The sequence below is a fragment of the Alosa pseudoharengus genome, unplaced genomic scaffold (assembly GCF_046254945.1).
Source record: "Alosa pseudoharengus isolate Yale_2024_CS ecotype anadromous, Long Island Sound unplaced genomic scaffold, YU_APseudo_1.1 YU_APseudo_1.1_scf_13, whole genome shotgun sequence".
NCBI lineage: Eukaryota > Metazoa > Chordata > Actinopteri > Clupeiformes > Clupeidae > Alosa > Alosa pseudoharengus.
Window position 1 is genome coordinate 1,327,514 of NW_027468598.1, and position 17,708 is coordinate 1,345,221.

Consider the following 17,708-nt stretch of genomic DNA (forward strand, 5'->3'; position numbering starts at 1 on the left):
CAACATTTTTTCAGTATGCATACTTCCAATGTGGCTATTTGCATGAAATTTTCACCAGACATCTATCTATAAAGCAAGAAGTGTCTGTGTGTTTGTGTGTCTGTGGCACACATATCTCGCTGACCGTTTGTCAGACTGACCTACGATTTTGTATGTGGCTCGTGTGTGGCACAAAGGTGCGCACTCTCGATTTTGAAGATTTTTGAATGCATATTTAAAAATATGCTTATTTACGTAGGACTTTTATCGCTGCACTGCACTGTTTCCAAGGGGACCAGTTTCAGGGGAGCTTCACCCCATGGATCGTGTACTGACGGTAGCTAGGTCTCACTTTGATGATAGTCAGTCGCAATTTTAAAAACGGATTACTCGGGAACCGCTTGTGGGTTAAGATGCAAGATGATTATCATGTCTGACCTCAACAATAAAGACTCCCTGTATGCAGTTTGCTTGCATAAAATTATCACGCGGATTTTGCAACAACACGCCAACAAACAAGGGTATGTAGTGACCACTCAAAATAAAAGTATGTGCAATAAACTGACGTTTCGAATAGCCCAGGCTACATTTTTGACTTGAGACTTTGACTAAACAAACGACAATTCCGACTGCAAGGTCCCAAATTGAAACGAGCGATAGGCTAATGCCACATAGCCAACGTTAGACAAAAGTTGCAGACTGAGCGATGTCACTTTAGCCTCGTGAGACCATCCTGATCTCGCGAGCTTCAGGGTTTCACTCGCAGATCAGTGGATACTTTCCGTTAAAGAAAATTTGGAGCAGTTCACCAAACGAACGTCCAATCAGCGTTGGCTTTGAGGCGGGTTGAGGTGTGACGCAACGAACAACATGACGGCATCCACAGAGATGAGCATAGCTATCGCGCAAGTTTTATTCAAATTAGAAAGTATTCCTGGGTAAACTGTGAAGCTATGAGTCTCAGCCATGCAGCTGGGAGGAATGAACGACACAGACATCCTCCACGGCTGATTCCAGTTCATAATGGAGGAATATACTATCTTCAGAAGTGTAGGGCCTACCGTGAAAACTTGATGGGAATTGTCGTTGATTAGGTTCATAAATGGTAAGTTAAAACATCTTAACGTTTGTCACGTTACCTAACTTAATTGTATGTTAAACGGCATTAGAAGAATACTTTGTTCATCTAATTGGTTGATTTGGCCCGTCGATAACCAACAAAGGTGGTGATAGACAGATGGTTTATCCAATCAGCTAACCAGTATGTCCGCCCCTTCCCAAAAGTTCTTCAATGAAAAGTTCCCAGATGGATATGCGGAGCAAATCCATCTGGCGGAGTCAGGTTAATGTCACTTATCACGCCATCAAACACGGGTATAATGACCACTCAAAATAAAAGTATGTGCTATAAACTGACGCTTCGAATAGCATTAGGAAGTTATTCAGTAACCTATACACATTTAGCCTTAACTCAAAACAGTTGTTAGGCTTATGTCATTCTGATCTGTAGAAATGTCACATGCAGCCATGCCTAAATGTATTACACATGTATTAGTGGCCACATTAATTATAGGCTAATATTATAATATTCAGTAGCCTATTCATTATTGAATGCTTAACTGGAATGATGTTTCCCCATCATCCTATTTTTAAAGCAGGCATACCTGTGGGCATGTAATTGAGCTACGGGTTTTCTTCAGGAATGGCATGTTCGAACGGGCACTGCACTAGTTAATATTAATTTAGGTAATCCACCCATATAAAAAAATCCAAACATTAATGTCCATAAGTTGAGTTATAAGTAACCAAGTGGAATGGCACAGGGAAAAAGTATTGAACACGCTAAGAAAAAGCAGTACACAAAGGCAAGGAATGGCAAGGAACGAGCTGGAACCTATACGTAGTTAGAGAGTAATTATCCCTCCTATCTGTGCAAATTAATATAAGATTGGTTAGTACATATTGAATGGCTATAAAAAGGTTTTTCGTTACCAAGGTGTCACACAAGAAACATTTCATGATGGGTAAAAGCAAAGAGCTCTTCAATGGAACTGGTTACAGATGCATTTCAAAACTTCACAATCATCCAGTAAGCAGTATTGGAGCCATTATTTGCAAGTGGAAGGAACATAACTGCATCATCAGTATAAGTATACTCTTTTGATCCCGTGAGGGAAATTTGGTCTCTGCATTTATCCCAATCTGTGAATTAGTGAAACACAGTGAACACACAGTGAGCTGAAGCACACACTAATCCCGGACCCCTGGAATCTTCAATATTAAAATACTATCTATTTAAAAGAATGGGCCAAAATCACACCTGAATACTGCAACTGATTAGTTTCGTCATACAGGAAATACCTTGAAGCTCTTCCACAAAGTATTTAAGAAATTTCAGTAGCCGTGTTCAATACTTTTTTCCTATGCCATTCTACTTTTTTACTCATAACTCTACTAATGGACATGTTTTATATGTGTGGATTACCTAAATTGATACTAATGTCTAGTGAACATTTCATGCAAATAGCCTCACTGGAAGTACACTTACTGAAAAAAACGTGTTTACGTGTTCAATACTTATTTTCCCCGCTGTATATCAGTCCCTCCAGGAATTCGCGATGTTGCAATCGCAACAATTAACGCAAATTCAGCAAATCCTCGTGAATTCTGGGCGACCTCGCAATTTTGTCCAAACACTGCAACTTTTTCACAAATTTGACCAATCATCATGGTTTCCCCGTGAAATTTCACCTACCACAACAGCCCCTCGCGCAGAATATTGACTTCCTGCCACACTCACTTCTGCAGACACCAGAGACTGCCCTATAACTTGTTCACTCCTCACTCCTTTTTAATGACAATAAATAGAAGGCTAACGTTAATGATCTGCTTTACTTCCATCTGTCATCTCAACCTAGTGTTGCTAACCTGCCTAAGCTATGACAGTAAGTTAATTAAGGCCTACTTGGTTTACTGACATTTGAGTAGGCTACAATATGCAACCCATTGGCGTTTACACCTGGAGATGTCCTTTTAGCTTGTGTCATGTTTGCTAGCTTGTGGGCTCAGTTTGTGTAGTGCAGTGCTACCAAAATCATAGAAATGAATAACATTGTAAGACATTTACCTCTTCTATTATCCAAGAATGATTTCATACGAGTTATTTTTTAACATTTATTTTAACTAATGACAGAAAACATCCCGAATTCTACCCACATATCATAATGCACTATGCAAAAAGTTATTTCCAGTTGTAGCCGAACACAGTGAGATGCAAGCGTTCCAATCCACTTAGATATGCAGGCAGTCAATTAGACTTACACACCACCAATGTAATAACATTAAAGAAAAGTGTAGTCTAATAGTTTAAATCAATATGAAATTACTAGATACTTAGTTGGCTATATGTAATTATGCAAGTCACAGAATATGAATTATTAAAAAGATATGAACTTAATATGAATTACAACATATATGAATGTATTGAAACATATGACATTATGCCATCTCTTTACGGGGCGGTCTTTTTTGGACAGTTCTACGAAAGGTTATACTGCTTTGTGAATTACCCCAGTCAAAGTATTTACACAAATAAAGTAGGCCTACTTTGATTTTCTGTAACCATTACTATTTACCTTTACTTATCCTTTTAATAAGCATCAAGATGATCAGTGTAATTTTGGTCTTACTAACCTTAATTACCCTCAATTAAAAAATAATAATAAAAAAAAAATCGCAACTATTTTTGCAATTTTCACTTCCTCTCGCAATTTCTTCGCAACAAGCAGCTAAAAACACTGCAACTTCCATCGCAATTTTTTAGAAAAGTTGTCGCGAAATCAGGCATCGCAACAATCTCAAAAAATCCTCGCGAAATCCTGGAAGGACTGGTATATGCACCTTTCGCTATAGACCAGGTTTTTCTTGGTCAGCGAAAAGTTTTTTTAGTTTTTGCACAGTTTTTGCACAGTCTGGTGGATCAGATCTTAGGCAATGCTTTCATGAGCCTTTGGATGAATACAAACAACAGTCTGCAGGAATTCCCTAGATAGAAAGGACGTGTGGAAACAGAAAGCAGTTTGATATCATTTATGCAAAGTTTTTGTCTAACTAATGTAATTTTGCACCAGTGAAAACACATTAGTATTTTTTTTTTGTTTATCTGTTTTTATAAGCTGATGTGTGGGTCATTAACTGTCTTGGTAGATTATTATAAAAGCTAGCTAGCTTTTTAAATCTCTGTATTTTTGTGTTTCTAGTGTTTTTTTGCTAGACAGAGGCATGCCCATCCTTAAGAACCTCCCCACTCGGCTAAAAGCAGGCAGGCGGATGAGTGTGGAGGCTGAGCTGGGCAGTACATGTGGTGAGGTAATACTGCACAACATGAGCCTGAATCCCAACCCTTTTGAGAAGCAGGCATCTGAGCCGGGCTGGCAACCAGGTCGCCACGACTCCCTCCTAGAAGGTGGCGTGCCCCATGACCGCAACCCTTTTGATGATGAGGAGGATGAGAATGAAGCTAATGAGGTGCGACATGGAGGATTAGGGAAGGCCTCTATCAAGGGAACACTGGATCGTATCCGTGGAGCGTCTCCTCTCAAAACCCTGGGCAAACTAGGGAAGGGCTTACGCGTGTCAGTCAAGACCAAAGGCAGTGCCACACCCTCCCCTCAAGGTTCCATTGGAAACCCCTCCCCAGTAGAGAGAAAGAAGAAAGGCCGTAGGAGCTCAGAAGGCAGCCTGCTCCGGTGAGAACATACAAAAAAACACACACACACAAATAGACTACGTTTACACGAAGCAGGGTATTTTCCTAAACGAATATCTGGCCATCTACGTTTGCAAATAAAACTGCATTTACACGAGACCGTTTTTTTTTAAAATGTGTTTGCACGAACCCGTGTACATACATGCTGTCATGAGCACGCCAAACCACAGTGGCAGTCTAACGATAAGCTCAAGCTCACATTAACCAATCAGAACCCTGAAAAGTCGCATGTGAGAACATGTAAATGTAAATATTGGTCGCACATTTGATGTACTTCTGTCTCATACTGTGACGTTGGCTGCCCAAAACTCCGTTTACCACAGTTTACAACCAAACGCATAAACGAAGTTTTCCAAAAAAAATCACTTTGGCCGGAGTTTTTTTGGATAACCGTTTTACGGGGCAAATTCTCCGTTTGCGTCTAAATGAAAGGCTCAAACGTAGGGAAATGTATTCGTTTATAAAAATACACATGCTCGTGTAAACGGGGTCATAGACACACACGACACATTCTGTAGGTACAGTATGTATTACATTGTGTACAAGTTAGTCATCATCATCCTCAGTTAGCCTGGAAAATCCAGACCCTGTTAATCTAGAAAGATTAAGGGTCTGGCAAAGAGCAATGTAATGGCTCAACTCGAGGGGCGGCAACAAGCATGCATTTAAAAATCTCACTGCACGTTATTGGATAACACTAGACCATGTTTACTCTGAATGATTTCGGACTTCGACGCAATCGGGATAACACTACGACCAATGTGTACTGTCGCAGTACACTGTTGCAGCGCTGTCTTCATCAGTTTAGCTGGTTCCCCGGAATGCAAGGGGAAAAAGTAACGTGCATCATTGCTCTTTGCCAGAGTGTCTCGCAGAGACAATTCCATTGTGCTCTCGCGAGAACTCTGGATTTCCAGGATAGTCCTCAGTCAGTGTTAATGAATAAAATCCAATATTGTTGTGTTTAAAAATAAAAGTCAAATACGCCTGCTGTTTAAAGAGTTGGGGCGCTATCTTTCCCTCAATGCATCGTTCATGTTCCTAGATTACACCCAACACAGTGATCATTATTCTGCCAAGTGCACAGCGTACGGGCGTGTCAATAAAAAAAGCAAATAGTTGTGGTCAGGTGCATGATCACAAATTGCTATTTTAATGCCACTAAAAATGATAACACCACTAACCAAAAAATAAAACTGGTCTAAAGTGAAAGGCACATGTTCTCCACAGCTATTTTGAAGACACGCCATCATGAACTGTAACGATTGGTGAGACCTTAGCAACAAGTCCCAGTCAACACGACTAGTGTGCTTATATTAATGTCCTTATGATTTTTCGAATTTCATTCAAATATTATTGGGCTAACTATTGCTTTTTTCAGAATCAGCTTTATTGGCCAGGTTTGCGTAAACAAACAAGGAATTTGACTCCGGTTAATCTTTGCTCTCAAAGTACAACACTCACTTAACATATAAGAATAAAAAACTGATTATAACTCCTTGAAAACGTTCAAATTCTACTCATTATCGAAATTTTAGTACTGATTTCGACAGATTTGTGACAATGACACAAAGGAGGAAGAAGACGGCTGCTCAAAAACAGCAAAAGCAAGAAAAAGACACCGAAAGACGAGAGCTTTCTGAATCTGAACACGAGGAGGAGGAGGACGGCGAGTGTGAGTCTGAATCTCTTGACGATAACTCCACAAGTAACCCCAGCACTTTGGATGTCATGAATGCAATAAAAGGAATGGAAAAGCGAATTACAGTAAAGATAGATGGGGTATTAGAAAGGGTTTAAGAAATAACCGAAAGAGTTGAAGAGGCGGAAGGACGCATTTCGGGGGCGAAGTAAACCAACTTAAAACTCGCATTACCACTTTACAATCCGAAGTGAAGTTGCTGCTAGAGAAAACGGACGAGATGGAGAATCGGAGTCGGAGAAATAATGTGAGGCTGGGGGGCTTGCCGGAGAACGAAGAAGGACGAGATGCGTGCAAGTTCCTGGAAAGTTGGATTCCGTCAATCCTAGAGATGAAGGATAGGCCTACCGCACTAGCACTGGAGAGAGCACATAGAATTGGCCCACGGCCTCAGTGACGCCAATGCTAGGCCAATTCGCCCGAGAACTCTCATTATGAAGTTTCTCAACTACAGACAGAAGGAAGAGGTTTTGCAGGCGGCCAAAGCTAAAGGGACAGTAGAATATAAGGCGCAAGCTATCCGATTCTTCCCCGACGTCACCGCGGAAACACACAAGAAACAGAGGGCTTACGATGGAGTGAGACAGAAGCTACGGCAGAGGGGAATCGATAAGCATCGTGTCGTCTTTCCTGCGAGACTGCTCCTCACCTACGAAGGGAAAACCGTGCTGTATGACACTCCTGCCGAGGTGGAGCCTCGTGGAAGGACTGGGTAACTGAGGAAGAGAGGTGTTATTTAAAACTGACTTTGCCATATCTTGATTTTTGTCCGCAGTTATATGTTTAAAGTAGGCCTATGTTTAAAAAGTTAATTGCAGATGGGCTATATCCTAATCACTTCAGACAGACAGTATCAGCAGATTTTTTTTCTCTCTTCTTCAGTCTTCAATCTTTTTTCAACGAGGTGTCTGATGGATAGCCTTTTTGTGTTGTGTTAATCCAAAAAGAGGGATAATCAGACTGAAGCCTAGTTTGATTAACAGAGTGTACCTACTCTGAACAAAGTTATTCTCAGATTGAGATCAGCTAAGTTAAAATAGGCATGTTTAAGGCCTGTGAAATTTGAAGTTCACTTTGGTGAAAATCTGAGTAGAATGATACAACAAGGTAAAGGGTTGTGTCAAAAGTAGTAAATTGAGAGAGAAGTTAGCTCCTCACAGATGTGTGGATCTAATGTACCCATACAGGGAGCAAACACAGAGGGGGGAGGGGGGATACATAATGGAAGGGTTTGTGTGAAGGGATTTAAAAGGTTCAGTTTCAGAGTTTTGGTTTGTGTGGTGCTTATTGTGTTATTGTGCGTGTTTTTTGTTTTTAGTTTTAGCTTCTCTTTGGTAGGTTTATCTCATGATATGAAAGGGGTGCAAAAGGTGAGAAATTACAGTAAAAACTGTGATGTCTGAAACTGAAAAGGTGAAATTCATAACTTGGAATTGTAGGGGAATGGGTAGCCTTAAAAAAGTGAAACAAGTAATGGACAGAATCAAATTACTTCAGGCAAAAATAATATTTTTGCAGGAAACGCACATGACAACAGGGGAAACAATTAGAATACAGAGGAGATGGCAGGGTCAGGTCTTTTCATGTTGTTATGATGCCGGATGAGTGATGATACTCGTTCACAAAACCATCCCCTTGCAAGTTGAAAAAGTAACAAAAGATCCAGTTGGTAGATATATTATAGTTGAGGGCTTTTTGTAGGTAAAGTTAATTTCATTAATGTGTACGGCCCTAATGATGATAGTCCTGCTTTCTTCAGTGATTTGTGTCTCTCAATATCAGGTTTAAGAGGACAAAATAGTATGGCAGGTGATATGAACTGCACACTGGATCCAGTGAAAGATCACTCAACTGGCTTAGATACTACACATGCAAAATCTAGGAAAATAATAAACCAATTTATGAGAGATTTTAACATGTTGGATATTTGGAGACACCTTAACCCTAGTTCTTTGGTTTACTCATGTTATTCTGGGACACATAAGTCATAATCACGCATTGACTACTTTTTGGTAACAGCAACACTGCTTGCAAAGATTACAGATTGTACATATCATACCGTGGTAATATCTGACCATGCTGCTGTATCATTAACATATAATGATAAAAGGATGACCAACACACCTCCTAAATGGCGATTGCAGGCAGGATGGCTACAAGACCCTTAATTTGTAGAATTTTTGGGTAAACAAATAGACTTTTATTTTGAGATAAATACATCTGAAACATCCGCTTGTATAAGATGGGAGGCGTTCAAAGCCTACATTAGGGGTCAGATTATTGGATTTTGTAGCTCAAAATCAGATCAGTGAATTGGAAAGGACTATATATCAGAATAGGGTAGCAAATAAAGATGAACATGATAAATTACTTATTTTAAGGGCCCATTATAACGAAAAATCAGCAGTAAGAGCGGCAGCAAAAATCATTAAACTAAAACAGAATTTCTACGAACATGGAGATAAAGCAGGAAAATTACTTGCTTGGCAAATTAAAAAAAGATAAGAGGAACGGGCTATTGTTACAATTGAAACACCATCAGGAAATATTACAGATCCATTAAAGATAAATTAAGGTTTCAGAGACTATTATAATAATCTATATAGCCCAGATATCTCTCCTAACAATGAGTTACGAACACAATTTTTAGATGACCTTGATTTGCCTCAGATTTCAGAGGAAGATCAGCTGAATCTTGAAGAGGGGATTAGTGTAGAAGAGATATCATTAGCTATTGATGCAATGTCATCAGGAAAAACGCCAGGTCCAGATGGCCTTCCCATAGACATATATAAGAAATTAAAAAAGAAAAACTGACAAGTCCCTTTATAGATATGGCAGTAGAGGCATTTGAATCGGGCCTTCTTCCAGCATCAATGAGACGAGCACTAATCACACTGTTACCAAAACCAGGAAAAAACAATACAAAATGTGAAAACATGCGCCCAATAAGTCTTCTTATTTCAGATACTAAAATATTATGTAAAGTGTTGGCACGAAGATTGGAAGCAGTATTACCTAATTTAATAGCAGAGGACCAAAATGGTTTTATACAAAACAGACAAGGATTTCATAACGTAAGAAGGCTTCTCAACATCCTTCATAACCAGCGGAATGCGCAAGACACTGCTGTATTGTCGCTAGACGCAGAGAAGGCCTTCGACCGTGTAACGTGGCCCTATCTATTTGATCTATCTATCTATTGCAGTTAGAAAAAATATGGTCATTGCTGGAGTTAAAGTTGGTCAGATGGAACACAAAATTGCTTTATTTGCCGATGATGTTTTCCTCTTTCTTAAAAATCTTAGTCAGTCTATACCGGCTCTTTTAGAACTTATAAGAATATTTGGGAAGATATCAGGATACAAAGTAAATCACTCAAAAAGTATGTTAATGCTACTAGACGATAATGATAGAGTACAATACCAGAACAATCCTACAATGTTTCATTTAACTGATACTTTTACATATCGGGGAATACGAATTGTACCTAAACTTGAGAACATAGTTTCTGTAAATTATGAACCATTATTTTAAAAAATATCTAATTCTATTGATAGTTGGACATTACTACCCATATCCTTAATTGGTCGCATAAATGTTTTAAAAATGAATATTCTGCCCAAATTACTGTACTTATTTCAGAATATCCCTCTATCACCCCAACGAACCTTTTCATGAGACTTAATAAGTTATTCACTAATTTTATTTGGAACAACAGACGTCCCAGAATCCGCCTTTCACTTTTGTACTTGCCTTATGACAGAGGGGGGCTCCAGTGCCCTTATGTGCAATGGTACTATTGGGCTGCTCAGCTCAGAACTATAATGTTTTATTTTTCCACAGAAGGTACCCCATCGTGGGTTAATATGGAATCAGTTGAAGTCACACATGGTCTGACCTTAAAAAGGTACATATATTCAGCTAATCTTAAATATCACAGGAAAAAATGCTCAAACCCAATTGTTCTTAATATGAATAATGTATGGTATGTGGTGAAGAAATATTTGTGAATTCCTAATAATCTGTCTTGTTATAGCCCCATTTGGGGTAATACAGACTTCAAACCAGGAAGATTGGATGCATGGTTTAAAAGTTGGTCAGATAAAGGGATAAGGTCCATAAAAGACTTGTATTCTTCAAACAAACTTATGTCCTTTAAGGAAATAGTTAATAAATGTAATATACCAAAAAATCATTTATTTAAATATTTACAAATAAGAAACTTTATTTGTGTAGCCCAAAAGAACTCTTTAGACATGCCAGTACTAAACAGCTTAGAGACAGAAATGGTAAAAGACTGCTATGCAAGAGGCTTAATTTCACATACCGTAAAACTCCAAATAATAGCCCGGGCTTTTATTTTCCCAAATCGCCAAACTGCACCGGCTAGTATTAGAGACAGGCGTCTATATGAGACAGGCCTTTAATTCCCTTTACACAAAACTTTTCCTTTGCAAAGATGGAAAATATTATCGAATTAATTATTTCAAACACACTGAATGTCTACCTATATGACTAGGCTATCTGATGACAATTACGGATCATCATTCATTTAGTGTTGAGATGTTATTCATTGAGTGAGATACAGTAAGATCCAAATAGCGGGGATAGCCAGAACAGATGAAACACGTTTTAATTAAACAATTTACAAAGAGATCGTATCACACTGAAAGCTCATATTTTGTCACTAGCAAATAGCCTATATCGGTCCTTTGTCAAATACAGTTGCATTATCAGCCCTGACCAAAACCGTTCAGGAATTATTTATGCAAAAGTGGAACGTGCTTAATGTTTCATTCTCCCTCATTTTCGGCACGAATGAAACAGCATGAGAGAGCATGAACCATATTGTGTCTCCCGTTTTGTATTTGCCAAATTTGACAACAGTCTACATTCAAATTATAGCCTACTTCCAGGTGCGCGGGAACATATTTTTGACCAGGGGTGCTGAATAACAAAATAATCATGGATGTCCGACGATTTCTCCCCCAGCATATGATTCAAATTTAGACCGCTAAATACGCCATTTCAGCGCTGTGTATGAGTAGGTCTAAGAGTGAGAAGTTTTATAATGCCCTGGGCAGCCACATTCCACTGCAACTATGCGCAGCACTTGCCACTCCGACTCATCAATAAAAACTGCGCGCGCACACACCAGTCCCATAGAAGCGCACTTGACTTTACATCATTAACCTATTTCAGTATATATCCAGAGAATGTCCGTAGACGGGCTCTGATATAGCCTAGTCTAAGGTAAATTCCTTTTCTGACTTCTTTCTCTTTATCACCATGGCATTTAGAATAAATAATAACGTTCGCGAACCGTTCTGGTTTTGTTGCCAGCATAAAAACAAGCTTATATCGGTCTATCCGCAAATTTTAAACACAAGGGATGAATTGAACGATGACGAACTCGGACATATAGGCAGGCATAGTTCATATTGGAAAAAAAGTTATACAATTTGGAACTCTAGCTTTTCCCCACCGCAGCCTTTAATGCCATCTAATCATAACGTGCGCAGTCTGCGCCATAGCCTACTTAAGCCCAAATCACACCCAAGATTCGCAACGAGATGAGCAGCAACTTGATGCAACATTCTAAAACCTTGCAACTGTTACCAGACATGTGAATGCTTTGCGACGGCTTGTAACGACGTGCAACATCTAATTCACACTGCTGTAACCTCCGTTCTGTAACGGTTTCGTGTCATTGCGAATCTTTAAACAGACGATCTGACGGGTTTTAGAAGATTAAATACAACCCGAAACTAAAAAACAGACCAGGCCTCTACTGGAGACCGGCCTTTAACCCAAACCTGTAGCCACGCCAGGCGTTCCCTCTTAGGGACTCGGCGATTATTTGAAGTTTTACGGTATATACAGAATTATAATATCAGGATCACAAAAATCATCAGTTAATAAATAAGAAGCCTGGAAGAAAGACTTAAAAGAAGATCTGTGTTTGGGTGATTGGACAGAGGCATGTAAGGAAGCTCTAACACAAACAATAAGTGTAAGATTGAAGTTATTGCAATATAAATGGTTGATGCGGACTTACACCAGCTATTCTACACAAGTTCATTGTATTTGGGAGTGTGAATACATAATGTCTTTCTGGAAAGGGGTGAGGGATATTTTATTAAAATTACAAGTATCAATGGCAACTAACATGGTCATGGAAAAAAATAACTTATATAGTGAAAGGTAAAAGCAACAAATTTGAGGAGATATGGTACCCATTCTTATCCTTTCTGGAAGAGGGTGGAGGTAATGGGATGTCAGATGTGAGTAATACTAATTCCGACTGAGAAGCTTTTTATTTTTACTTTTATCTTTATTTTAGGTTTTGTTTTTTCTGTTATTATTGTTATTTTAATTTGGTGTATGTTGGGATTGTATGGTATTTTTATTGTGCTGTACTGTCCTTCAATTTCTGTGTTTAATGTGTAATTGTATGAAAGTTAAAATCTAATAAAAATATTTGGAAAAAAAAGAATAAAAAACATAAAAAGAATAAAAGAATACAACAGAACAGTAAGAATAGAATGAAGGGCAGTAGAATATGGCTATGTATGAGAATAAATATACAGGGGGGGTAGGGGGGTGGTGCGGCTGGGGATGACCGCCTCCTTGTTGTCCCCGTCATGATAATGTATTAATAAAGCACTATGCAGGTCTGGTTATTCCTTCGCTGTTTCTGGGTTTTCACCGGATTAGGGCTCGCATTTTTCACTACACAGCTCTAATAATAACAATAATCTTTGTATTTAACGTGTTTGAAACATTAGTGCCATTATTGGAATGTGTATCACTTTAACAGCATTGACGGGTGTTAATATGGGTGTGTTAATGGGTGTGGGTATATAAGATGGGCTACATTGTTACCTTGTTGCACACTGAAGAAGGCACACGCCGAAACGCGTATGTGCAAATAAAAGCATAGTGCGGCCTCTCCTACTTTTCTTTTATGTATAACTATCCAGGTCAGCACTCTTAAAGTTTAAAAATAGACAAATTGAGTGAAGCCTGCTCCTATCCTCACTCACTACACAGCTCCCCCTGCAGCTTTGGTAGCAAGTGACTGCTACGCTAAACCCCCACTAGCTAACGAGCTAGCCATCAAGAAACCAAGCTAAACACATACAGGGCTCACAATAAAACGGTCGAGCAAACACATCAAACCACATTACAAAGACAAGTTCACCCAAGGGTAGGATACTTACAATTTCAACAGCAACAAAGCCAAGTTGGTTCCTGTTTTGCAGTCTTCTTCGAAACTACAATCTGACTACATTTTCGAAGGCACGATTGGATACCTTCCTAGCGCCACGATTGGATACCTACCTAGCGCCAGATTTCGGAGTGCAGGGGACAAGCCGAGATGGGCTATGAGACATACGTTCACACTCGGTATCATGTTTCAAAACACTTTAGGTCAAAATCACACCGGAATTCTCCTTTAACATAGTCGAAAAGTCTTGAAATTTGGCACACACATCAGGTGTCACACAAAGCAGCTAGGTAAAAAAGCTTGGCCCCGGGTATGGCCCAGAGACTCGCTAGCGCCCCCTTACGCCCCCTTAAATGACTGATCCCGTGGTGGGCATATACTTTCAGCTACACACACCAAATTTGGTAGGTGTCTGTATCTCCCCAAGATGAACAACTTTCGTATGTACAATGCATTAGCCACGCCCAACAGGAAGTGAGGTATTTGGGATTTTTTGCAGACTAAAATGTGATGAAATATGTGATGAATCATGATGCCAAAAAAGGTGCTTCCCCTGGGTGAAAACCCATGAAATTTGGCACAGACATCAAGTGGTACAGTGCATAGACAGGGACAAAAGCTTGGCACCGGGCGTTGCCCAGGAACTCCATAGCGCCCCCTTATGTCACTGTGACTTGTGGTTGGCATATAGTTTTAGATACACACACCAAATTTGGTGGGTGTATGTAACTCCCAAAAACAAACAACTTTTGTATTAACATGCCATTAGCCACGCCCACAGGAAGTGAGGTAATTGAGATTTTGTGGGTTGTGGACATGATCGATCAATTTTAACGTACTCCTCCTAGACGGTTGATCCGATTCATGTCAAAGTTGGTATACATGACGCCGAGATGTTCCTGATTATAAATTGTGAAGCCTTTTTTTGATATGTTGTAATTTGACGAAATGGCGAAATTATTAATTTTAATACCCTTCCACATAAACAATAAATGTGTCATAATTCACCATGCATGGCTTGAAATGTTTTAAATTTCACAGGTCATTGAAGACCATGTTAATGATAATATTCACATGCCCATAATGCATGTTTGGCATAGCGCCACCAACTGGCAACAGAAAGAATGGCAATTATGCTGATTTCACATGATCAATTTGAACATACTCCTCCTAGACGGTTTGTCAGATTCATTTGAAATTTGGCAAACATTATGCCAAGATGTCGCTGATGTTAAATTGTGAATGGATTTTTGAATGTTGTAATGTATTTGATATGATTTTAATATCTCACCACATAAACAGGAAATGTGTCATAAATCACAGTGCATTGAATGAATGGTCTGAAACTTTTCAGGTTAATAGATATTATGATTATGATGATATCCAGACACCCAATGGGCCTGCCTGGCATAGCGCCACCACCTGGTCAAGCAGGAAATGTGCCAGAAATGGACAATGCCTTAAGTGATTGATCTGAAAGTTTACAAACATTTTGGATATCATTATTGTGATGATATTCACATGTGTAATTTTTAATGCCTAACATAGCGCCACCATCTGGCCAACCAAAAAGTGTATCAGAAATGTTCTTTGCTTAAAATAAATGGTCTGAAATTTCTCAGTTTAATATATATTATGATTATGATGACACCCAATGGGCCTGCCTTGCATTACGCCCCCACCTGGCCAAGCGAGTAAATGTGGCAGAAAATAAAATACAAAAACAAACAGCACACGCATCAAATATGTACATTTCACAAACGCACCACGTCGGTGCTTTGTTGGATTCCGACATGTCACGGGTTGCGGCCCGCAGGTGCTCGGGCCCGCCATTGCCGCTTGCGGCTATATTTATTATTGTTATTCTACTTTTTTGCTGTCCTGTTTTTGAGGTAGTTAACATGGTCGAAAAGTCTTGAAATTTGGCACACACGTCAGGTGTCACACAAAGCAGCTAGGTACAAAAGCTTGGCCCCGGGCATGGCCCAGGGACTCGCTAGCGCCCCCTTAGGTGACTGATCCCGTGGTGGGCAGAGACTTTCAGCTACACACACCAAATTTGGTAGGTGTCTGTATCTCCCCAAGATGAACAACTTTCGTATGTACAATGCATTAGCCACGCCCAACAGGAAGTGAGATATTTGGGATTTTGTGCAGACTAATATGTGATGAAATATGTGATGAATCATGATGCCAAAAGAGGTGCTTCCCATGGGTGAAAACGCATGAAATTTGGCACACACATCAAGTGGTACAGTGAATAGACAGGGAAAAAAGCTTGGCACCGGGCGTTGCCCAGGAACTCCATAGCGCCCCCTTATGTCACTGTGACTTGTGGTTGGCATATAGTTTTAGATACACACACCAAATTTGGTGGGTGTATGCAACTCTCAAAACCAAACAACTTTTGTATTAACATGCCATTAGCCACGCCCACAGGAAGTGAGGTAATTGAGAATTTGTGCATTGTGGACATGATCAATTTTAACGTACTCCTCCTAGACGGTTGATCCGATTCATGTCAAAGTTGGTATACATGACGTTGAGATGTTCCTGATTCTAAATTGTGCAGCCTTTTTTTGATATGTTGTAATTTGACAAAATGGCGAAATTGTTCATTTTAATACCGTTCCACACAAACAATAAATGTGTCATAATTCACCATGGATGGCTTGAAATGTTTTAAATTTCACAGGTCATTAAAGACCATGTTAATGATAATATTCACATGCCCATAATGCATGTTTGGCATAGCGCCACCAACTGGCAACAGAAAGAATGGCAATTATGCTGATTTCACATGATCAATTTGAACATACTCCTCCTAGACGGTTTGTCAGATTCATTTGAAATTTGGCAAACATTATGCCAAGATGTCGCTGATGTTAAATTGTGAAGGGATTTTTGAATGTTGTAATTTATTTGATATGATTTTAATATCTCACCACATAAACAGGAAATGTGTCATAAATCACAGTGCATTGAATGAATGGTCTGAAACTTCTCAGATTAATAGATATCATGATTATGATGATATCCAGACACCCAATGGGCCTGCCTGGCATAGCGCCACCACCTGGCCAAGCAGGAAATGTGCCAGAAATGGAAAATGCCTTAAGTGATTGATCTGAAACTTTATAAAATATTGGATATCATTATTGTGATGATATTCACATGCGTAATTCAAAGGCCTAGCATAGCGCCACCATCTGGCCAAGCAGGAAATGTGCCAGAAATGCTCTATGCTTTGAATAAATGGTCTGAAACTTCTCAGGTTAATAGATATTATGATTATAATGATATCCAGACACCCAATGGGCCTGCCTGGCATAGCGCCACCACCTGGTCAAGCAGGAAATGTGCCAGAAATGGACAATGCCTTAAGTGATTGATCTGAAAGTTTACAAACATTTTGGATATCATTATTGTGATGATATCACATGTGTAATTTTCATGCCTAACATAGCGCCACCATCTGGCCAACCAAAAAGTGTATCAGAAATGTTCTTTGCTTAAAATTAATGGTCTGAAATTTCTCAGGTTAATATATATTATGATTATGATGACACCCAATGGGCCTGCCTTGCATTGCGCCCCCACCTGGCCAAGCGAGTAAATGTGGCAGAAAATAAAATACAAAAGCAAATAGCCCACGCATCAAATATGTACATTTCACAAACGCACCATTCTAAATTGAGAAGCTTTTTTTAATATGTTGTAATTTGACAAAATGGCGAAACTATGAATTTTTATACCCTTCCATAAAAACAATAAATGTGTCTTAATTCACCATGCATAGCTTGAAATGTTTTAAATTTCACAGGTTATTGAATACCATGGTAATGACAATATTCACAAGCCCATAATCCATATTTGGCATAGCGCCACCCACTGGCAACAAAAAGAATGACAAGAACACTGATGTCTTATGATAGATTTGAATGTACTCCTAGACGGTTTGTCAGATTCATGTGAAACTTGGCAAATATGATGGCAAGATGACGCTGATGTTAAATTGCGAAGGG

At 39.3% G+C, this 17,708-nt stretch overlaps 1 protein-coding gene across 7 annotated transcripts in view; it reads left to right on the forward strand.

Moving 5' to 3' along the window:
* exoc3l2b (exocyst complex component 3-like 2b) overlaps positions 1-17,708 on the forward strand; it is a 227,356-nt gene that overhangs the window by 69,775 nt on the left and 139,873 nt on the right. For all 7 annotated transcript variants that reach the window (XM_076281811.1, XM_076281810.1, XM_076281807.1 and 4 more), the window contains one exon: positions 4,239-4,727. In XM_076281811.1, the coding sequence (XP_076137926.1) occupies positions 4,261-4,727 (467 nt within the window). In that variant the 5' untranslated portion in view covers positions 4,239-4,260. The remainder of the gene's footprint in view (positions 1-4,238; positions 4,728-17,708) is intronic.